Genomic DNA, 23,575 nt, shown 5'->3' with positions numbered 1-23,575 from the left:
AGCACTGTTAACAAGCTACAGTTCTCATGATTCTTTGGGGGGAGTCATGGCTGTTAAAGTGGCCTTCAAAGTTGTGTTGTGACTGTGCAGTGTTATTATGAAAAGTCAGAGTAATGTTACAAATGATTGAATAACCCAAAGCCTGTGTTCTCCAGTACTCTTAAGAAACTCCTTGCTTGATTAAATGAAAAGTCTACCTAGTCCAGCATTCTCTTCAGAACACAAGTCCAGTCAGTATCACCTGTTCTAGAAGTTCACAATCATGACATGAAAGGCTACCCGCTGTTTGTCTCTGGCATGTAACATGATTTAAGTATACTGTGAATCATATGAATGTGATTTTTTCCCCTAAATAGAAATGGGAAAGAGTAAGAAAAACCTGAAAAAATTTATAGATTAGTCCAGGTGTCAGCAAAGTTTTTGTGGCTTGGGCCGGTTCACGGTCCTGCGGTGGGTGAGAGTGTGCACATGTGCGCATGCACACACACACACAAACACTAATTCCGACACTCCTTCCGGCACGGAGGAGGAGTGTGCAGGTTCCTGCAGCCAATGGGAAGCCGGTCAGCATCGCGGAAGGCGGTCCGTGCTCTGCTCCACGCCAGTTTAGCGTGGTTCACAGGAGCCAACCAAGCAGGCAGCGGGAGTCCCCGAGCAGGTGGTGGGCATCCATGGGCCGGTTAAATGACCCCCATGGGCCGCTTGTGGTCTATGGGCCTTAGGTAGCTGATTCCTGAATTAGTCACTTTCATCAATTGTTATAAACAGAAAGCTATTTAAAAAAATTGCTGTATCGTTGCATTTCTTACCGCTGATAAAAAAAACCCGCAGCTAATTCCGCTAACAATTTGTCTCTGTTGTAACTAGGCAAGTTTACATGCATTGAAGTTCGATTCCACCTTGAAAGACAGATGGGCTATTATCTCATTCAGATGTACATACCCAGCCTCCTAATTGTCATACTTTCTTGGGTGTCGTTTTGGATCAATATGGATGCAGCACCAGCAAGAGTGGCTTTAGGAATAACAACAGTTCTCACCATGACAACACAGAGTTCAGGGTCACGGGCTTCCCTGCCAAAGGTATGCAAGCTCTTGGACTTTATATGTTTCTCTCTGTGTGTTTTGCTCCTCATTGAACATGGGGCTATTCCCCCCCCATATATTGTGTGTTAGCCCTCCTAGTCTTAAAAAACGTGCCACTAGCAATATATCTACAGTATAGCACAGTTTATGGAAGAACTGCAGTAGCAAAGGACATTTTCACCTTGTAAATTAACCTTAAATTGCTTTAATCATTTTCAACTATGTCAGATTCTCTGCTGGTGGTGGAAATGTAGATTCTCATCGGAGATATTCCTTTCTCTGCAGCAGGGTGTTTGTTTTATATTCATAGAATCATAGAATAATAGAGTTGGAAGAGACCACAAGGGCCATCGAGTCCAACCCCCTGCCAAGCAGGAAACACCATCAGAGCACTCCTGACATATGGTTGTCAAGCCTCTGCTTAAAGACCTCCAAAGAAGGAGACTCCACCACACTCCTTGGCAGCAAATTCCACTGTCAAACAGCTCTTACTGTCAGGAAGTTCTTCCTAATGTTTAGGTGGAATCTTCTTTCTTGTACTTTGGATCCATTGCTCTGCTTCTCTGGAGCAGCAGAAAACAACCTTTCTCCCTCCTCTATGTGACATCCTTTTATATATTTGAACATGGCTATCATATCACCCCTTAACCTCCTCTTCTCCAGGCTAAACATGCCCAGCTCCCTTAGCCGTTCCTCATAAGGCATCGTTTCCAGGCCTTTGGCCATTTTGGTTGCCCTCCTCTGGACACGTTCCAGTTTGTCAGTGTCCTTCTTGAACTGTGGTGCCCAGAACTGGACACAGTACTCCAAGTGAGGTCTGACCAGAGCAGAATACAGTGGCACTATTACTTCCCTTGATCTAGATGCTATACTCCTATTGATGCAGCCCAGAATTGCATTGACTTTTTTAGCTGCCGCGTCACACTGTTGGCTCATGTCAAGTTTGTGGTCAACCAAGACTCCTAGATCCTTTTCACATGTACTGCTCTCAAGCCAGGTGTCACCCATCTTGTATCTGTGCCTCTCATTTTTTTTGCCCAAGTGCAATACTTTACATTTCTCCCTGTTAAAATTCATCTTGTTTGTTTTTGCCCAGTTCTCTAATCTGCCAAGGTCGTTTTGATGTGTGATCCTGTCCTCTGGGGCGTTAGCCACCCCTCCCAGTTTGGTGTCATCTGCAAATTTGATCAGGATGCCCTTGAGTCCATCATCCAAGTCGTTGATAAAGATGTTGAATAAGACCGGGCCCAAGACAGAACCCTGTGGCACCCCACTAGTCACTCTTCTCCAGGATGAAGAGGAACCATTGATGAGCACCCTTTGGGTTCGGTCAGTCAGCCAGTTACAAATCCACTGAGTGGTAGCATAGTCAAGACCGCATTTTACCAGCTTCTTTACAAGAAGATCATGGGGCACCTTGTCAAATGCCTTGCTGAAATCAAGGTAGGCTACATCTACTGCGTTCCCTTCATCTACCAGGCTTGTAATTCTGTCAAAAAATGAGATCAGGTTAGTCTGACATGACTTATTTTTCAGAAATCCATGCTGACTATTGGTGATCACAGCATTCCTTTCTAGGTCTCACAGACTGTTTGCTTAATGATCTGCTCCAGAATCTTCCCTGGTATTGATGTCAGACTGACTGGGCGGTAATTATTTGGGTCCTCTCTTTTCCCCTTTTTGAAAATAGGGACAACATTTGCCCTCCTCCAGTCTGCCGGGACTTCCCCTGTTCTCCAGGAATTCTCAAAGATGACTGCCAGTGGTTCTGAGATCACATCTGCCAGTTCTTTTAATACTCTTGGATGCAGTTCATCTGGCCCTGGAGAATTGAATACATCTAAACTAGCCAAGTATTCTTGTACTATCTCCTTAGTTATTCTGGGCTGTGTTTCCTCTGCTGAATCATTTGCTCCAAATTCTTCAGGTCGGGCATTGTTTTCTTTATTGGAGAAGACTAAGGCAAAGAAGGCATTGAGGAGTTCAGCCCTTTCTGTGTCCCCTGTTTGCATTTCACCATCTTCTCCTCTGAGTGACCCCACTGTTTCTTTGTTCTTCCTTTTGCTACGAACATACCCATAAAAGCCTTTTTTGTTGCTTTTAACCTCTCTAGCAACCCTGAGTTCATTCTGTGCTTTAGCTTTTCTGACTTTGTGTCTACACGTGCTGGCTATTTGTTTGAATTCCTCTTTGGTGGTTTCCCCCCTTTTCCATTTTTTGTACACATCCTTTTTTAATCTTAACTCAGTTAAAAGTTCTTTAGATAGCCACCCTGGCTTCTTTAGGCACCTTCCATGTTTCTGTCTCATTGGTATTGCCTGACGTTGTGCTTTTACTATCTCCCTCTTAACAAACTCCCAGCCATCATGAACTCCCTTTCCTTTTAGTATTACTGTCCATGGGATCTCACCCAGTACTTCCCTAAGTTTTATGAAGTCGGCTTTCTTAAAGTCAAGAAATTGAGTCCTAGTATGCTTGGCTGCTCCTTTCCGCTGTATAGTAAACTTCAGAAGAGCATGATCACTCGTGCCTATTGATCCTTCCACTTCTACCCCACTAACCAGGTCGTCAACAATGGTTAGGACCAGATCTAAAATGGCTGTTCCTCTTGTTGCTTCTCCCACTTTCTGGACAATGAAGTTGTCTGCAAGGCCAGTGAGGAATCTGTTTGACCTTATGCTCTTGGCTGAGTTTGACATCCAACAAATATCTGGGTAATTGAAGTCCCCCATTACTACTATCTCCCTTCCTTTTGCATGCTTGGCCATCTGTTCCAGGAAGGCATCATCTATGCCCTCCGTTTGGCTTGGGGATCTATAGTAAACTCCCACAATGAGGTCACTGTTATTCTTCTCTCCCTTAATTTTGACCCAAATGCTCTCACTTTGGCTTTGAGGTTCTAAATCTTGGATCTCTTCACAGGTATACATATCCCTGACATATAACACCACTCCTCCTCCTTTCTTGTCTGGTCTGTTTCTCTGAAATAGATTGTATCCCTCCATTATTACATTCCAATCGTGGGACTTATCCCACCAGGTTTCAGTGATGCCTATTATGTCATATTTAGTTTGCTGTACCAAGAGCTCAAGCTCATCTTGTTTATTTCCCATGCTTTGCGCATTAGTGTACAAACATTGAAGTCCATTAATCATTCCCCTGTGTCTCTTATTTAAGGATTTTTTCCTCCCACTACTAGGTCTGCGTGCTGTTTGCTCCATTTGGTCTATGACATTTGGATGATCATCTTCATCAATTGATAGACTCCTACCTTCAGGAGCACTGTCTCCCTCCCCCACATTAGTCAGTTTAAAGCCCTCCTGATGAGGTTTCTGAGATTTTTGGCAAAAACATTCCCCCCAACCGTTGTGAGGTGCAGCCCATCGCTTGCCAGAAGTCCATCTTCAAGAAACTGCAGTCCGTGATCTAAGAATCTAAACCGTTCCTGTTTACACCATTTGCGAAGCCAGCTGTTCACTTCCACTATTTTTCCCTCTCTCCCTGGGCCACGTCGTTCAACTGGGAGGACAGATGAGATGACAATTTGTGCATTTAATTGCTTCAATTTCCTGCCCAGAGCCTCGTAGTCTCTTGATCTTCTGGAGGCTATTGCTTGCAGTGTCATTGGTTCCCACATGAACCAAGAGGAAGGGGTATTTGTCAGTGGGTTTTATGATTCCTTGCAGTCGTTCATTTACATCTTGGATCTTAGCCCTGGGGAGATCTACTTCCTTTTGTGCCACATTCCCTCAGGATCTCTTAGGGTCAGTTAACAGTGCTTTCTGGTGACAACTACTTTTGGAAGCAAAAGTACTTAAGACAGGCAGTTATATTAGACCCACACATGTGGAACTGTCCAGAGATTTGCTGAGATCCAAGCTGAGGGCTAGAGCTGAAGCTGCAGTTGCCATGATGGTGCTACCAAGAATAGCTTCCCTGAGGCAAACAATACCAGTTCCTGGTCATAATCTTTGTAAATGCTCATTGTTGTCTTAGCCCATCATCTTGTAAGTTTTGTGCTTTCTCCAGATACCACCAAGAATCCAGTGTGGGTGGATTCACAAATCATGGGGTATCTCATGCTACTGATACTTGCAAACATTATAATTGAAGAGAAAGTGTGTTTTCAGCAGAATCTGGATGGGGGTGGCTAGTGTACCTTCATAAACCTTGAAAGATCTTTTAATAGGGGCAAGTTTTGGGGATTAAAGCTAAACCATTTGTGTAGTGCACTTCAGCCTTTATTTCAATTATATGTGTAACTCTCTATATAGCTGCACTTGAACGACTAAGCTAGGTATGATAATAAATCTATGATTACAAAACCTGCTGCTCAGAAGTAGTATTGCAACTCTCTTGTGCAATAGCCACTTGATACCCATTGCCATAAAATAGTGAATATAGTTGTAAGTAGTAGCTTTATTTATTTTTTTCCTGAACACATTTTTGGCAGTTACAACACCCTGATTTGTACATACAGGTCTTACAATTCCCTGTAGTTCACAAGGTGATGGCAGACATAAAGCATCACTAGTGTGAGATCTCTGTTATTTGATTTACTGTTTCAAGGTCAAATTCCGTTTCCTTTCACTTTGAAGAAACCCTGATGCTGACTTCAACAGAACAGTACATCAATATAACTGAAACTAAAAAGTGCTCTGAAGTGTTGTACTGTTTGAAACTTTTACTACTAGATGTTCAGTTCTGAGAAAGAATTGGCCAGTGTCTCTGAAGAAAAGAAATAGTCCACTTGGCTGTGTAGCTTAATTTCTTTTGTCATAATGGATGTGGTGAGGGCTAAAATACTGTGTTCAGACCTAAAAGTGGAATATTTGCTGCTTCTTTAAATGGTTCCAAATGCTTCTAGATATATACTACATCCCAGCTATTCATAAGAGAAAAGTTAAAATATTTCTTTCTAGCTCCAAAGACTTTTTGATCCAAAGCTAAAGTTCTGACTGTTTTGAATAGCTGGAATGTACTATTTTGTAGTTTAAACATATGCCCCCCCCAAAAAAAAAGTTATAGATGCTTTAACAAAGTGAATCAGCTCCTTTTTGGCTTACAGTGAATATTTTCATCAAATCTGATTAAACATCTAAAGAGAACTGATCTATTCTTCACTAGCACTTAAAATTTGTTTTAAGAAATATTTCTTTATAAAAAAACTCCTTGTAAAGAGCATGATCTTAGAAACAAAATACACATAATTTTCACTTTCCTATTCAGGCAAACAACTTTAAAAAGCTAAATGCCTGATCTGAGCTCATCTGCTCTTGATTTTAGTATGTGTCAGTGTTGTGGAAATGGATGCAATACGACTCTCCTCTTGTTCTTCCTGCAACCCTGCCCCCCTCATTTTCCACAGTGGGTTCCCCAACCCCACAATGTAGATTTCAAGGATAGGTGGATGCAGCGGAAAGAGAAGGGCAAGTGCTGTTACATGAGCAGAAGTCCATTCCAAAAGCAGCTGGCATCACTGGATCTTACCACCAGCTTAAATCCTAAAATAATTTAATTTGTGGAACTCTACCCATCTAAGCTGGGGATGGGAACCATATGACCATGTGGGGACATATGGAGCTCAAAGACATAGTCCTATCTAGAATAATAAGACATTTTTGTAGATTCAAAAATATTCAGTGAGCGAGATTGTGAGCATTTGGGCTGGGGTTTTGTTCCTTCCACACCAACAATTGGGAAACACTGGCCTGTGAGCGCTCCAATTGGAAAACAACCTTTACCAAAGGTGTCATGGGTTTTGAAGACATTCGAACTCAGGACGCTAGGGAGAAACGTGCTAAGAGAAAGGCACTCTTGGCAAATCCACACCATGTTCAACTCCTGCCCAGAAACCAATGTCCCCATTGTGGAAGGACGTGTGGCTCCAGAATCGTCCTCCATAGTCTCTTACAGACTCACTGTTAAAACCGTGTTTATGGAAGACAATCTTACTCAGCTACAAATGATTGCCAAAGAAGAAAGAATAATGATTTGCAATGCTGTATTAGCACAATAGCTGGTAGGTTTCACCCTATATATTTATATGTAATGGCACAGGAAATCTTAGGATAGTGCTTTTAGTGTGAAGTGTTCAGGAAATGTTACTTTTATGGGAAATATAGATTTGGCCTTTGCCCTTTCCCCCCGTAAAACTAGCTTTCTCTCTGGGCTTGGGGAAACACATTTCTCTTTCCTTGACATTAGGAGACACTGCACTTCCCATCTGTATTTCTAATACGAGCAGTCTTATACTCTGTGCTATCTATAGGTCTCGTACGTCAAGGCTATTGACATCTGGATGGCTGTATGCCTGCTTTTTGTATTCTCGGCACTTCTGGAATATGCAGCTGTAAACTTTGTGTCAAGGCAGCATAAAGAACTTTTGAGATTCCACCGAAAGAGGAAGAAGAACAAGGTAAATATGACAGCCATAGGTTAAAGAAATACAGGCAGCAGAAAGGGCTGTCTGCTTTGTAACAATGGTACAGTGTCTTAGGAGTGGCTGTACAAGTAACATGTTAACACAGGATAACATTCTGTCTGCCTAAGGTCAGCACAAGGCCTGTGTAATTCACAAATCCCGCTGAAACCTTCAGAGAAAGGATTAAAAAGGGATTTAAGTGGGACAAGAGCCTCGTGGAAGCTTGCTGCACAGAGTTTAATTTCACCCTCTGAGAATACTAGCAGATTGCCCCTTCACGATGGAAACTGATGGTTTGAAATGTGTTAAAATAATTTCCTACTATGGTTCAATGGAAGACCTTGATAGATGTATTCACATTTGTTTAATCTACTTACTTATATAAGACTTGTTTTTGGTACTTTTGTATTGGGGAGTGGCAAGAGAGGGAATTAGATGTTGCATGTATTTAACAGTTCAATTCCACACTTACAGTGCAGCAAGTTGAAGATGAGCCCACAAAATAGCCAAGGGGTTAGGAATGTGAGCAGGGGTACAAGGACCCTGAGGACATAGTTGCATCATAGGAAGGAAGGACACCTATGACTGATCCTCTGGAGAACAAGAAGGGGCTGGAAACTGCAGCAGGAAATAATATATGGATGCAGACGGCCACCACAAATCCATATCACATTCTCTACATCAGGGGTCTCCAATCATGTTTTTACTAGTGGGCACATTTTGAATTTGCTGGGGGTGCCTGTCACAGAATGGTTGCCGTGGAGGGGGAATGGCATAAAACAAAATGTCTGCCACAAAGAGCATGGCGTAATACAAAATTAGAGAGACAACCACCCTAACAACTCTGTGCTTACCATGGGAAGTCAGCTGTGTCCTGCTGGTCCTGATTATGGCGTTCACACACAAACTGGTGCTAGTCCCGTCTAACAACAACAGGGAGCATTCCTCAGTACTGGAGGGAAAATGTAAGCTAACCATACCACTCTCATTTCACATAAATTGCTTATAAGGTGCCTTCCCATAACTTCATCTCTGGGAAGGCTAGAAGCGTTCTAGGAAGGAAGGAAGGAGGGAAGGAAGGAAGGAAGGAAGGAAGGAAGGAAGGAAGGAAGGAAGGAAGGAAGGAAGGAAGGAAGGAAAACGAAACTCAGTGTGTAGCACCACTAGAAGACTTTGTGGGTGCCATGACACATGTGAGCACCAGGCTGGTGGCATGCTCAAAGTAAAGCACTCTAGATGTTGTAAGTGGAACAAAACAATGCAAGATGTTTAACACTCACCCCACACACAACTTAATAGACATCAACCATTGTATAAGTTGTAATACATTTGCATTTCTTTTTTGCACCAATAAAAATAGATGCAAATGAGTATCCTAGGACAAGAAGAGTGCCAATGTGATCCCATAACCCAACAGCTCCTTATGGGTGGTGACTAATGTAACTCTCATTGAGGGCTGGGCTGTAAAGTCCTCCTGTTTCAAAGCTGACATTCATCTTTATTCCCAGATAAAGGCAGGAATAAAATTCAGTCACACGACACTGAGTCTTGACAAATCTTAAAATGTTTTATCATATTATAAAATGACTGGTATTCATGGGACAATGAGTTAACTCCAATATTCTTCTTGGTATCAAATGCAACACAAATTTAAACACATACACATATGCACAGATGTTTTATAGGCTTATGCAGTTGGAGGTGACCTAGAACTTAGAAGTATTTAACATTGCTAGCAGATGAGCTCCAATCATCCAGATTATAATGTGATAGAATCTGCAGAAGTGAGAATCTGTATCATGCTGAAGCCCCTATGGAACAAAAATGAATTTTAGTGAACACGGGCAAATAGTTGGTTCCATTTCAGTTTGTAAGAGGAATGGATTTTCTCATTGGTAAATTAGAACATGTAATTGGATTTCATTAACAACCTGCAATATCCTACTTTGCTTCTCCCTTTTGATCTCAGATAATTATACAGCTTAGTTTCTAATTTTTTATCCATCTGACAGTGGTTAAACAGTCACTAGTTTTCTAGTTTAGGACTTTTAATTTTCTTTTTCTTTTTAATCTGCAGTCAGGTTAAAAGAAAAAAGAAAAAAACTTGGCCAGTTGGATTTTATCTAACCAGGAAATGAGCAGAGATCAAGAAATAAAAATTTCCCATAGGGCTCTATCCAACTAAGGCTTACTCATTGTCAATCCATTGGGTTTTTTTGGTATTAATTCATTTAAGTCCATTGATTTCATGGGGTCTACTATGAATATGACTTAGTTGGATACAACCATGTTGCGTTCTACATTTATTTTCTTTCATGAACATCAGAAGCATGCTGTGTAAACTGATCAAAGAAATGTGCTGCTTAACACAGTACAGTCGTACCTTGGTTCTCGAACGGCTTAGTTGCCAAACAAATTGGCTCCCGAATGTCGCAAACCTGGAAGTAAATCCTCTGGTTTGTGAACATTTTTCGGAAGCCGAACATCCAACACGGCTTCCGCTTAAGTACAGGAAGCTCCTGCAGCCAATCGGTAGCCATGCCTTGGTTTTCGAACAGTTTTGGGAGTCGAACAGACTCCCAGAATGGATTAAGTTTGAGAACCAAGGTACCACTGTATTCCATTTCTGACATAGCAATATTAAATACTATATGGGAATGTGGTCAGAATAATGAAACTGCTATTCAATAATCATATGCCATCCACTCAGAGTTTCTCACATATGGATAGCTATTTTATACACTATCAGGCCAATGATCTAGAAACCTGTTAATGATTTTGGAATCTGACTTCAACATTCAAGAATTGAGAATGAATGATTGGTTGGATTGTCCCTTGGTGAGATGATTATTGACATTTAATTGTTACATTCCTTCCTGGTTGGAGAACCATTGTTAGCTAAATTCCCCTCCTTTGCTTTGCTGAATAATGCTCTGTTCATATAATCTGTAGACTGCAAATGCTGTATGCATGATACAGCATGGAACAAATACCGGTATGTATATTTGCACAGAGGTACATTTGATTTCCATAATTCTTCCACTTTTTGGAAGGATTCTTTTTGCAGTCAAACCTGTGTTTATATGGATGTAGATGTGTATGTCCCACCTTCCTTACAATCTATATGCAATGGGAAATGCATAGGAGCACAGTCTCTCATCACACACACAACGTTTTGAGACTGCAGGAATTAGTGCTGAAACAGTCTTCTGGTTAGAGGTTTCTGGTTGAATATCCAGGTCAACAAACTGTAGTAGACTGAAAAAGTGAAATGATCAGAGCTACAGTGTTGGACCAGTCTCTGTTCTAGGACAAGATGTAGAAAATACTCCCCCCCCCCTTTTCAACCCTTCCACAGTTCCTCCTATTAGTTCTTGGAGCGAAGTTGTGATCAGCCAACCACTGACACATAAATATTTTGTGAGATTCCATTTAGGTTTCCCTTTTTTTATTATTCTCGTCAAGCATTCATTTAATGGAATCACTCCATGTATCACTTCAATTTATGTCATTCAAACATGCTTTTGGTGTTACTTATTTTTCCTAGTGAGCTATATAATTGAGGGAGAAAACAAGTGGCTTGACCTTTTCCCAAAACAACACCAGCTTCGGAGAGCTTCTAGTTGAAAAAATGCCCACATGAGAAATTAGGCCTTAAGGGCGGGGGGGGGGACACCCACCATCCACAAATGCCGACAATTATCTTCTTATTCTTTTGTTTTTTAAACTAAAATCCTGACCACTTGTCTGGAGATTATTCCTGCTATAGGCAGCCGAGCAAATAGCCACTTACAGCTTCCAACTAACACAAGAACTAGCAAAAAACTACCAGTAAATGTTAAATAGTAAATTCTGTATTATGTGCAGATTATTAAATAACAGATCATTTAATAATGATGGGTATCAAGTGCCATCAAATTCCAAGTATCAAATATTGCTCAATGAGAAAGAATATGTGGGGAAATATGGTAAACCAGCAGTCCTGATAGACAATGTGTCGAACACTGCATACTGATGCATATAAAATATCACATGTCAAAGATCAGATACTTTTGGATGAGCACTGAATATTAGATATTGAAAAGTCAATTGATGCTTAACCTTGAAATCTGCACCAGATAGTTCCAGGATTGAGCTGCAGTTGCAAATTGACTTCAGCTGCTCTGTCTAGAATACTCAGAAGCTAATGCTACAGACTTAAGTAAATGCATGGACAGGTTTGCGCACTACCTGCTGAAAACATTATTACAGCAAAGAGAGAGATTGTGGCCCTCACACTTTATGGCATGTTCTACAGGCACGGCACACGCACGGGAAAACTGATGTGGATTGGAACTTGCCACAGCTTTTGACATAGTATAGGCAAGTATCCTAACAAAACAAGCAGACAACAGCTGCTGTCCTATGTCTCCCCTAGTCCAAATGGTGGGCAAACCATAGACCCCTCAGAAGCCTGGATGTGGGGCAGCTCAGCCCCTCAAGCATATTCTGATGCTGTAGTGAGACACTCCCAAGACCCCTTATGAGGTGGGTCCCCCTTTCAATATGTTATGAATCCCAACCAAATAAATGTTTTGACAAGAAACATATATATATATATATATATATATATATATATATATATATATATATATATGCAGGTTTTGGTGTCTTCGGGTGTCTTCCCGTGTAAGAGTCGGGGTGTCTGGGCGACGTTTCGACGAGGTCTCACTCGTCATCTTCAGGCTGGTGCTTTCGGCTTCTTGTTACTGGAACAGAGCAGAATCTGGTGTTTGAGTTCCTATAAATACTGTTGAGGGGTGTGGTGTATAGCCTCCAACGTTCTGGGCAGAGAGGAAGTTCCTAGATTAGTGTGCCTTTTCTTCTTTTGTTCCTTAATTACTTGAGGGATATCTTGAGTGATTTCATGAGTGATATTCTGAATACCACTGGGTGGGTCATTAAGTGTAGATTAGTTGCTAAAGCTTTCGTGTCTTGACCTCTTGAGCTTGTGAAGAGTTTTTCTGAGAAGATGGCTGTGCTGCATTTAGTTGTGCTCTGGCTTGGCTTCGTGTATAGGGGCGAGCTGTGATTTTGTGCCTTGTGCCCGCCAGATCTGTGTAGGGATTGCAGGGGGGTGCAGCATCCGGAGGTGCCACTATAGTTTGGCTACTGGATGGAGTCTGTAATATGTCTGTGGAGAGGGTCTGGGTTTGGGTCTGGTGTGGTTGATTGGTGACGGTGTTCTGTGTGCCTCTGGTTCTGGTGTCGGTTTTTGTGGGGAGGGCTAATTTCCAGATGTCTGGTAGGCGGGACGTGTCGTCACGCTTGTTCATGTTGTGAGGGTGTTTCTCTATCTCGATGGCTTCCATGATTATTCTCTTGTGGTGATGTTCCATGTTAAAGAGCAATTTGGAATCTGCAAAATTAATTTCGTGTCCTGTTTCTTTCATGTGTTGGAAAAGAGAGGAAGTTTTTTCTTCTTTTTTGACGGCATTCTTGTGTTCTGCGATACGTGCATTTATTCGTCTGTTTGTTTGTCCAATGTACGTGGCTGGGCAGACTTTGCAGGGTATTTCATAGACCCCTTGGTTTTCCAGCTGGATTTTGTCTTTTGGGTTTCTGAGGATATTGGCTATTTTTTGGTTGGTGCAGAAGGCTGTTTTGATATTGTGTTTATGGAGGATTTTGCTAATTTTGTCTGTAGTGCCCTTGATATAAGGAAGGAGGGCCATGCCATTGTTTTCTTCTGTGTCTTGGTTTTTGGGGGGTGTTTCTTTTTGGATCATGGAATAATCATGGAAGCCATCGAGATAGAGAAACACCCTCACAACATGAACAAGCGTGACGACACGTCCCGCCTACCAGACATCTGGAAATTAGCCCTCCCCACAAAAACCGACACCAGAACCAGAGGCACACAGAACACCGTCACCAATCAACCACACCAGACCCTCTCCACAGACATATTACAGACTCCATCCAGTAGCCAAACTATAGTGGCACCTCCGGATGCTGCACCCCCCTGCAATCCCTACACAGATCTGGCGGGCACAAGGCACAAAATCACAGCTCGCCCCTATACACGAAGCCAAGCCAGAGCACAACTAAATGCAGCACAGCCATCTTCTCAGAAAAACTCTTCACAAGCTCAAGAGGTCAAGACACGAAAGCTTTAGCAACTAATCTACACTTAATGACCCACCCAGTGGTATTCAGAATATCACTCATGAAATCACTCAAGATATCCCTCAAGTAATTAAGGAACAAAAGAAGAAAAGGCACACTAATCTAGGAACTTCCTCTCTGCCCAGAACGTTGGAGGCTATACACCACACCCCTCAACAGTATTTATAGGAACTCAAACACCAGATTCTGCTCTGTTCCAGTAACAAGAAGCCGAAAGCACCAGCCTGAAGATGACGAGTGAGACCTCGTCGAAACGTCGCCCAGACACCCCGACTCTTACACGGGAAGACACCCGAAGACACCAAAACCTGCATTCCTGTACCCGTGAAAATCTACGAAAGCACATATATATATATGCTTTCGTAGATTTTCACGGGTACAGGAATGCAGGTTTTGGTGTCTTCGGGTGTCTTCCCGTGTAAGAGTCGGGGTGTCTGTTCCAGTAACAAGAAGCCGAAAGCACCAGCCTGAAGATGACGAGTGAGACCTCGTCGAAACGTCGCACAGACACCCCGACTCTTACACGGGAAGACACCCGAAGACACCAAAACCTGCATATATATATATATATATATATATATATATATATATATATATATATATATCAATCACAGCTTCTTGGTCAATTGCAGCTGCAAGTAACATTCCTTCCTAGGCCTATTAACCAGTGATGAACCAAAGCCCATAGCAACGATGCCCATTATCTGAAAGAAGGTGGGTAGGAAACATGACAACAATATAAGTGCCATGCCTATTGTCCATACCCAAATTTATAATCTAGGAACAGGCCTGTGGAAACAGGTTATCCTTCAGATCTGCTTGCCCAGCTCCACCCTCTGGACTTCCAATTGGCTTCTATGAGCAGGATAGGCCTGGACCTCAAGGAAGGTTCTGAGGGGGAGGAAGTGGGGCTCCCTCCCATCATGTCACATGGGCATTGCACAAAGTGGGCTCCCCACATAATGATGGGGAGCTGTACCTTCTGAAATATTTTTGAGAAGAGAGAACATCACATCTATGAGGGGTATCAGTAATGCAAGCGTGGAAAACGTACAGCAGCTGATTAAAAAAATAGTGATTGCAACTGGAAACCTTTGGAAGAGGTGTTGGGAAATTGTATACTTATATTTTGAAGATTCTGCAGTCATCTGTGCAAGTTGGGGTTTTGCCTTTGCATGAATCAGTATCACTAAATTCATGAACTGGATCTAAAGATATTTAGGATGAATACATCTAAAATTCACACCCATTTTGCCCTTTAAAAAGCACTTACAGGGGTTGCAGAGAGTAAGTTGGAGGTTTATCATAAATAAATGATACATATGGATATTGCTTTGCTTGTTGGCATTTCCACTTTAAAAGACGCAAGCATGCATACTAATTTTGTGCTTGTGTTGAAGAAAATATAGTGTTACATCTAAGGCTACATTTTACTAGTCTTTATTTACTTTTCAACTTTTCTTCAAAATTTTAACCCAAGTTCTAAATGCCATACTACTTGTAGACTAGGTTGATTATATGTTTTTTCACTAATAATCATTTCCTTTTTTCCCTTTTATTTTCTTTTGTTGTCTTTGTGGTCTGCCTTCCATTTTGATGAAAGTTTTATGAGGGAGTGCTTGATGGAAATGAAATCAATGAATCATTGCGGCGTAGCAATGGCTTGAGAAGTACAGAATTCATAGACGGGACTTTGCCTCAAATCTACAATATAAATTTAAGGGTAAACTATGAAGAAGATGTCCCATTTGTCCTAACATGCTACCCAGTCATTAACAAAGGCCCAGTCCATTTGTCTGAACTAATGTCTTTCCATGTGGACTCTGTGAACTTCCATTACTACTTCTGTGTGATGATACATATTGTTACTAGAGAGGTTCAGCCTCCCTTCATCATGGAAATAAAATTTGTGGTGGCTAATTTGGAGCTCGTAACATAGAATTCACATCTGATTTTCTTTCTCCTCAAAACATGGTTTAGAAATTAATACATCTAAATATGGTACACCTAAATACTTCTGCAAAAACAATATAAATATTAAGAAACAATTAAGGTTTCCCATACTGATGCAATGTTAAAGCACTGCCAGGATCTGAGAGACCTTCAGTAGATAAGCAAATAAGTCAGTGATAGGGTGCCCCTTGTGCCCAGGGTCCAGAAGAAGCAACCTCTCACCATTTACCAAGGCAGCTCCAAATCTACTTCTTTGAAAGGAGCATGAATATGCTTCGCACATGACCATTGTGAAATGATCTAATATTGTCTGCTTCACTCCTACTGTGTCTTTGTAAAGAAGCATATGCATTTCTCAAAAGCTACTGGAGATGGTGGGGTAGGTTCTGGAAGCTTCAACGATTCAACCATGCAACTGAGTGGCAGGTGCATTCCATAATCTTAAATGTTCTCAAGTGGATACTTCATAAGGGCCCTGCACCAGAGTAAGCTTAAGGGGCCTGGTATAAAGTACATCTGTGGTATGTGAGACCTTATAGTTTTGGTCAGTCAAGGAGAACAGGAGACAGTGCAGCAGAAATCAGGTACAATCTTTAATATCACAACAATTCAAAAAGACGTGGTGTCGAGAGGTGATGGATTGAATATTTGTAAATGTTTCTAAGTGGTATGTATAACTAGGTCCTCTTGCTATAAAAATTAATCAGATTATTATTTTTATCTGAGAAAGGCCCAGTTCACATGAGTGTGTGTGTGTGTGTGTGTGTGTGTGTGTGTGAGAGAGAGAGAGAGAGAGAGAGAGAGAGAGAGAGAGAGAGAGGTAATACTAGCTTCAGAATATTCTCAGCGTGCTACAACTGATTGTGGGCATCTCCATCAATAGGTATAGCCTGAGAGTGTTGTTGGCCTTCATGGCCATGTGCCATATGAAAGGCTACCACATATGTGTGGCAAGATCTAGCAGCCATTTGACAGCCATTTAGAAATCATCCTGTCATTTTACCAGATGCCACTACAAATCCAAAATCTAATTTGGGTGGGATTAAATTTCCCCAAAACGTTTCTAGAAAAGAGTCTGGTAGTTCAATTCATCTCTAAGTCCCCAAAAATGGCAGACAGGTGTGACCATACTGTGGCAGCACAATGTTAGTAATAGTAAAACGATTGCAATTGCATTATTTGCAGGCAATAAGAGAATGTTGAATTATGAATAATATGGAAAAAATATATATTGAATGTGACTTCATTCCGTTGAATGATGCAGGATACAGAGACAGGGTGAAATGATAATATAATATAATACATTGCTAGGGGTTTAAAATGGGTTCCATATTAGTAGAATCTACATGCCTGACATTTGCTGACCATGTATATCAAGCTTTATATATAATTGCCTAGGATTAACTATAATGAAGAAGTTATATTTCACAGTATTTGAAGTAAAAACATTTTTTAAAAAATTTTGAATCATGTCATATCATTCATGTCCTATTTTCATTTTGTATCTTTGTTATTCTTCATTTGTTAGCAATCCACAGCTTATTTATTTCCTTGTTGTGTTCAAATTTCATTTATTTTTGTTTATCGGAGTAGGGAGGCAGCCATACCTGCAGGAAAACCAATGTAGACTTTCTTGTTGAAAAGAGCTCTCTTTGGATACCAGTCAATGTTTTCAGTTCATCCTGTTTGTGAGTTTTTCTGGATACACCTGCAGGCTTTGAAAGCAATTTCCTCTTATTGTTGCACTGATTTCACTATTTCGCACTGAACATTTTTAATCAAGCTCATCTGCAAACTAAGTACATAGTCTAGAGAAATTTAGGAGCGTAGAAGTCTCCTAGAAACAATAATCCCTTGTCATGGAACTCTGTGTCATGTTTCCTCTAGAAGGTACTCTATGGAAATAATGCATCTGTCTTTCTTGATAAAATAATTGTGTATTGCCTTCTTTTGTTTTTAAGACCCTTTAAAATCAATTAATGATTTAATAATTTTAATTACAACCTTTACCCATCATTTGGCATAATCACACATCACCTTTTAATGTGAAAAGGTTACCAACAGGTAACTCTTTCAATCTCATTTTGTGTGAATATGGTTTCATGTTGAGGAAACTAGTATTTTACACACTGGGCACAGGGTTTTTTTCTTAAACAATGTTCCCTTGGAGGGCAAAGCACCACATCTCACCACACGAGGGAGTGCCTTGAAATGGAATATTCAACATACTAAAATGCCATGGCAAAAATCTTCACGTGACATTATCTTGGCAGAGTTAATCTGTCAGTCCAGTACTGAGCAGTACTAAAGTCAGGAATCTTCTGGTTTTGAGGCCCACCCTCAGACTGCCAACAGTTGCTCTGCTGCATGCAGGCTGTCTCTAGCTCAAAAGGGGAGGAAGAAAACACAGGAAAAGATGATTCAGAAACTCCACACACACACACACTGATACCTAGCTATGTTCACATCCTGTTCTTGGGAAGTCTTGCCAGCAAAGCCTTCCAGCCAGTGACGAAGCTGCATGCTCCACTACTGGGGGCGGAGAGCAGGCGGGGGCGTGATGGTGCCCTGGGGCCATGGCGCACATCCTGGGGGTGTGGCACACCGCCTGCGGGGACATTACACACATTTTGGGGGTGCGACGTGCCACCTGTGGGGGTGTGGCACCCGGTGCTCAGGGGTGCACTGCACGCATGGGGGGCGGCGCTGCGATGGCACCCTACCATAATAGTGGTGCCGGGGGCGGTCTGCTCCCTCTGCACCCCTGTTCCTCTGCCAGTGCTTCCAGCCAGTGGAGCCTTCCAGCAGCCAACCAGAGGGGCTTCTGATGGAGTTGTTTCCACTCCATTGGCAAGGTGGCATTTCCCTTTCTCAGGGGAGGAGTACCATCAAATGTAAGGAGGACAGGTACAAGGAAGTTTCTACCAAGCCAGCCTTTACAGTTTTAGGGTGGTTTTAAAAGGGGTTTTTCTTTTCCCAGGTTATTTTTTATTTATTAATATATGTATATACCACTACCTCATACAAACTAGATCAAGGTGTTTTAGAGCAATAAAACATAAAACCATACAATAAAAAACATAGAAAGGTTAAAAACAGACATTAACCAATTAACCATTGTGGAAGTGTGCATTCTTAATCACCTGCATAGTCCTGGTGGAATAGAAAAGTTTTCAGCCAGCACTCGAAAGGTAACCCAGAAAGTGCTTGCTTGTTGTGTGTTGTTGTCCAACAACCCTCACCAACTTTTGTTGTTTTGTAGATAGTTGGTATGAAAGCAGTATATGTGAAAGAGGTGCTTCTAGGTTTTCAAAAATGCTAGATTTCAAAAGCAAAGGTGCAACATTTTTTGTATTGGGTTCCTTTGAAACCACTTGGGGGGTTGGGGAACTAAATGAAGAAAAGGATTTACTTACCTTCCTGTGGTTTGGGCAAAGTTATGTATGAAAATAGCAAATGTTGTAGAAATGCTTGCAGATCAGTAACCAGTAACGTTTCAGGAGAATTAATTGGTGCAGGAGATAAGGACTTGTGGTCAATAAAAGCAGTTTGTGGGTTTTGCGGGAAATTTATGCTCAGCTGAGAACAGTCAGTTCCTTCTTTTTCATCACTCCTAATGTAGAAAAGTTATTCCCTCTTTGGAAGGTAGATCTGTCAGAAAGAAAACTAAAGTCCCCTTCCTGACCTTATGCAAAAAAAAAAAAAAGATCTTTGCATTAGACACTTGAAATTTCAAAGAGACCAACAATCTGAGTCTATTTGATGCTTCAGGAGCAGCTCAGTTCAAAGGAGACCCACTTTGCCTTGGAAGATCCCCAAATCTCTCTGAATCTTCCTGATTCAATCCAAAATTCAGTATCCATCTGAACCAAGTACAGTGGTACCTCAGGTTACAAACACCTTGGTTGACAAACACTTTGGGTTACAAACTCCGCTAACCCAGAAGTAGTACCTCGGGTTACAAACTTTGCCCCAGGATGAGAACGGAAATCACGCGGCGGCAGCGGGAGGCCCCATTATCAAAACCGCACCTCAGGTTAAGCACGGTTTCAGATTAAGAATGGACCTCTGGAACGAATTAAGTTCGTAACCCAAGGTACCACTGTACACATGTGTCCTGGTAACAGCCCAGTTCTAGCCCAGGATCACAAGTTAACATAGTTATTATGAGAGGTGTGATTATTATATACTGTCCTCCACTGCAGCAAGCAACTGAAAGCTACCATCTATCCAACTACAGCCAGGGCTTTTTTTCAGCTGAAACTTGCCAGAACTCAGTTCTGGCACTTCTCAGGTGAGTGCCACTGCCTTGTTCTTTAACAGAACAAGAGAGGTGTTTGTGGTGAATTCCGGCACTTCTTTTTCTAGAAAAATAGCACTGGCTACAGCTAACAAGATCATCTATAGGCAGATGTAAGATAACATCCTAAGAAACATAATACTCAGTGACAGGCAGGAACAGATATTGGATTTTAAAATTTCTCACATGGGCAGATGTCAAAAGCCCTATGCAGATATGTAGATTTAATTGTTTTAGTGAATACAGAAAGGAGAGAATACTGCTCCACAACCCCTGCAATTGACTTCCCACATTGGACAGGAAGGTCAGAAGGGGTTTCTGTTAGTGTGTCCAGATGAATGTTAATTCACCAGATCGCAGAAAAGATGTTCAACTGGCCATGCTTACAATCGCCATTCAGACAATTTCATTCAATGCAAGAAGCTTGAAGGAGTTGATGGAACCAGGATACATGCTTCATAGATGAAATAGCCAATGAGTACTTTAGAATTAAGGGATGCAGATAGCGCTGTGGGTTAAACCATAGAGCCTAGGACTTACCAATCAGAAGGTCAGTGGTTCGAATCCCCATGATGGGGTGAGCTCCCATTGCTCAGTCCCTGCTCCTGCCAACCTAGCAGTTCAAAAGCATGTCAAAATGCAAGTAGATAAATAGGTACCGCTCCTGCGGGAAGGTAAACGGCATTTCCATGTGCTGCTCTGGTTCACCAGAAGCGGCTTAGTCATGCTGGCCACATGACCCGGAAGCTTTACTGGCTCCATTGGCCAGTAAAGCGAGATGAGCGCCGCAGCCCCAGAGTCGGCCACGACTGGACCTAATGGTCAGGGGTCCCTTTATCTTACTTTAGAATTACTGAATTGTGACTCAAATAGAAATCAAATTGCAGCCAACACAGCAGTAGTTGGGCTACTGTTATTACTGCATTTGCAGCAGCTGATTATATTGTGGACGGGGAGGATATAGAGCGATAGTTTTAATATTTTTTTGAATAATGATATAAAGGGTCTTTATAGATTTCAGTTGTTAGAATTTCCAGGTGAAGACTTTTCCTGTTTGTTTATTTTTACAGGATGAAGATTCAAGAGAAAATCGGCTCAGTTTTACAGGCTATGGAATGGGGCCGCCATGTATACAAGCAAAAGATGGAGTGGTTCCAAAAGCACCAAACAATCCAGTTCAACCTGCACCAAAAAGCTCTGAAGACATGAGGAAGGTATTCATTGATCGGGCCAAGAAAATTGACACCATCTCCCGAGCCTGTTTCCCACTAGCCTTTCTGATATTCAACATTTTTTACTGGGTCATCTACAAAATTGTTCGGCACGAGGACATTCACCAAAAACAAGATTAAGGTTTCCAGTGCTTAACGGTTCTGGTTCTCTATTACTATGGTACAAATACCGATTGGCTCATAAAGGGCGTGGAGGGGAAAAAATCACATTTGACTTGCTATGCAAAGTCACAAAAGGATAGAAGAGTGGAATCCGAAGAAGCTACAGTATCTGCTGCAACAGTGATTAAACTTCTTATTAGCTAAAAGTAGCCAGCTTTTGCAAAGAAAAACCACAACGTACTAAATTAAAACTCTACTGCCAATGTGTTTATAGATGCCGTTCCATAATGGTATAGTATTTTCTGACGTTTCTTGCAGCAAAGTGCCATATTAACAGAAATGCTATTCCACTTTAAAGTTTCCTTTAAACTTTATAAGTCAAGATTTGCCATGGGGGGGGGGGCTGTTTAAAAAAAGAAGTTTCCCTTTAAGTGATGAAGCACATTTTCTCAATTTAAAGACACTGCCAATGTCTTTTATAATAAACACCGAGCATATATTAGGCTGCACATTAAAGAGAGAAATCTCATAAAATACTTCATAATGACACAATCCACAAACCACTTATCCTGTGAAATGCTGCTGGTGTTTCTGGTGAGGCTTCAGTTCTGCACTGGAATAATCAGTTTGTTGATTGCTGGCCATTTTATAAAAAGAAAAAGTATGCTTTGGCAAAATTTCTCTGTGCATTCAAGGCAGGAAACTGTCTAATCACATCCTTTACCAGTACAGAGAGTATGACTCAGCAGGCTAGACCTTCTGTTGAGTAAACAGATCACTTGCTTCTGGTATTTATTCTAAAATGTAACATAGATTCTACATGATAGGATGTGAGGTCAGATATTCTGAGTCACTCAAATGAGTATTGTCACCTCCAGGGCCCTGGAAAGGGAGAGGATTTTGTTCCATGGAGGTTAAATATGCTTAAAGCCATTGAAATTATGGGGCAGTGGTGCATATTTGATTCTGTAATATACACATAATATACACTAGGAAGTTAGTGTCATTGAAATCAGTTCAACTTACTTCCAGGTAAACATGCTGAAAATCACATGTAGCTCCCATTTATTTTAACTGACTTTACATATATATGTGCTGAACAACATCAAAAGAAGTGCTAGAACAAAATTGGGGGAAACGAAAACCTTCCTATGAAAGTCAAATTCTTTAGTAAAGATACCGGATAGCCAACTATGGCATTCTACTTGTGCAACTGACTGTTACTTGCACAAATAGGAATTGCTCTTGTTCCCTTCCCTCCCAATTCCACCCACCCATCCACATTTCCCAATATCTGCTCTGCGTAGTTGGGAAACCCTGATTGGGGATAGCTTGCAGGGCCACAGTCTGAATGGTGGAAATAGAATGTAGCACACCTCCTGGTACAATGTTTCATCTAGGTATTTAAATTAAGGAAATTTATTTCCTTTTTCTAGGGACGCGGGTGGCGCTGTGGGTAAAAGCCTCAGCGCCTAGGGCTTGCCGATCGAAAGGTCGGCGGTTCGAATCCCCGCGGCGGGGTGCGCTCCCGCTGCTCGGTCCCAGCGCCTGCCCACCTAGCAGTTCGAAAGCACCCCCGGGTGCAAGTAGATAAATAGGTACCGCTTACCAGCGGGAAGGTAAACGGCGTTCCGTGTGCGGCTCTGGCTCGCCAGAGCAGCGTTGTCACGCTGGCCACGTGACCCGGAAGTGTCTTCGGACAGCGCTGGCCCCCGGCCAATAGATGTGAGATGGGCGCACAAACCCCAGAGTCTGTCAAGACTGGCCCGTTCGGGCAGGGGTACCTTTACCTTTACCTTTATTTCCTTTTTCTAGAATTGCACAGCCCTTTAAATTAATTCTCTCAATAATTATATATTATGTTATAGGCTTAAAAGAAAATATAGAATAGAACTTTGTACCTAGAAGCTGTTTTTTGTTTCTTCTGACAGTTCTCATCAGCAAAGACAGAATATAATTGTTCTACAGCATATCTAATGCAGTGGAATGATATATGTTCTGAAAGTGTGCCAACAGAAAAACCACAAGAGTTTATTGTTGAACACCAGAGAGGGGAGAGAAAACATGCTGCTTTGAAGGAAAAATAAAATCAAAGCTGAAGTTTTACTTTGATTTTTAAATAAGAACAAATGTGATACAGAACTATTTCTGTAATGTGTCTGTTATAGAAATATTTACTAAGATGACTTTAAAAAGAAGAAAAAAGAAAAAAGAAAAAGCAATTTTGATTTAAATAGATCCATTTAAGTATGGGTGGGTGGAAACCATATGCAAATTGTGCCCTGTGTCAAAAACACCTCTAATATAGTTG

The 23,575-nt window shown here is 41.5% G+C and overlaps 1 protein-coding gene across 2 annotated transcripts in view; it reads left to right on the top strand.

Moving 5' to 3' along the window:
- Positions 1-22,694, top strand: part of GLRA3 (glycine receptor alpha 3) — a 73,804-nt gene extending 51,110 nt beyond the window's left edge. Inside the window, exons 7-10 of one of the 2 annotated variants that reach the window (XM_082237244.1) lie at positions 868-1,082; positions 7,357-7,503; positions 15,281-15,400; positions 21,001-22,694. In XM_082237244.1, coding sequence (XP_082093370.1) covers positions 868-1,082; positions 7,357-7,503; positions 15,281-15,400; positions 21,001-21,282 — 764 coding nt within the window. In that variant the 3' untranslated portion in view covers positions 21,283-22,694. The remainder of the gene's footprint in view (positions 1-867; positions 1,083-7,356; positions 7,504-15,280; positions 15,401-21,000) is intronic. The other variant, XM_082237243.1, reaches the window with a different exon arrangement.
- The last annotated feature ends 881 nt before the right edge of the window (positions 22,695-23,575 follow it).

This window comes from Podarcis vaucheri (genome assembly GCF_965113315.1).
Source record: "Podarcis vaucheri genome assembly, chromosome: 9".
NCBI classification, from domain to species: Eukaryota; Metazoa; Chordata; class Lepidosauria; order Squamata; family Lacertidae; genus Podarcis; species Podarcis vaucheri.
This window is presented reverse-complemented; position numbering and strand designations above follow the sequence as displayed.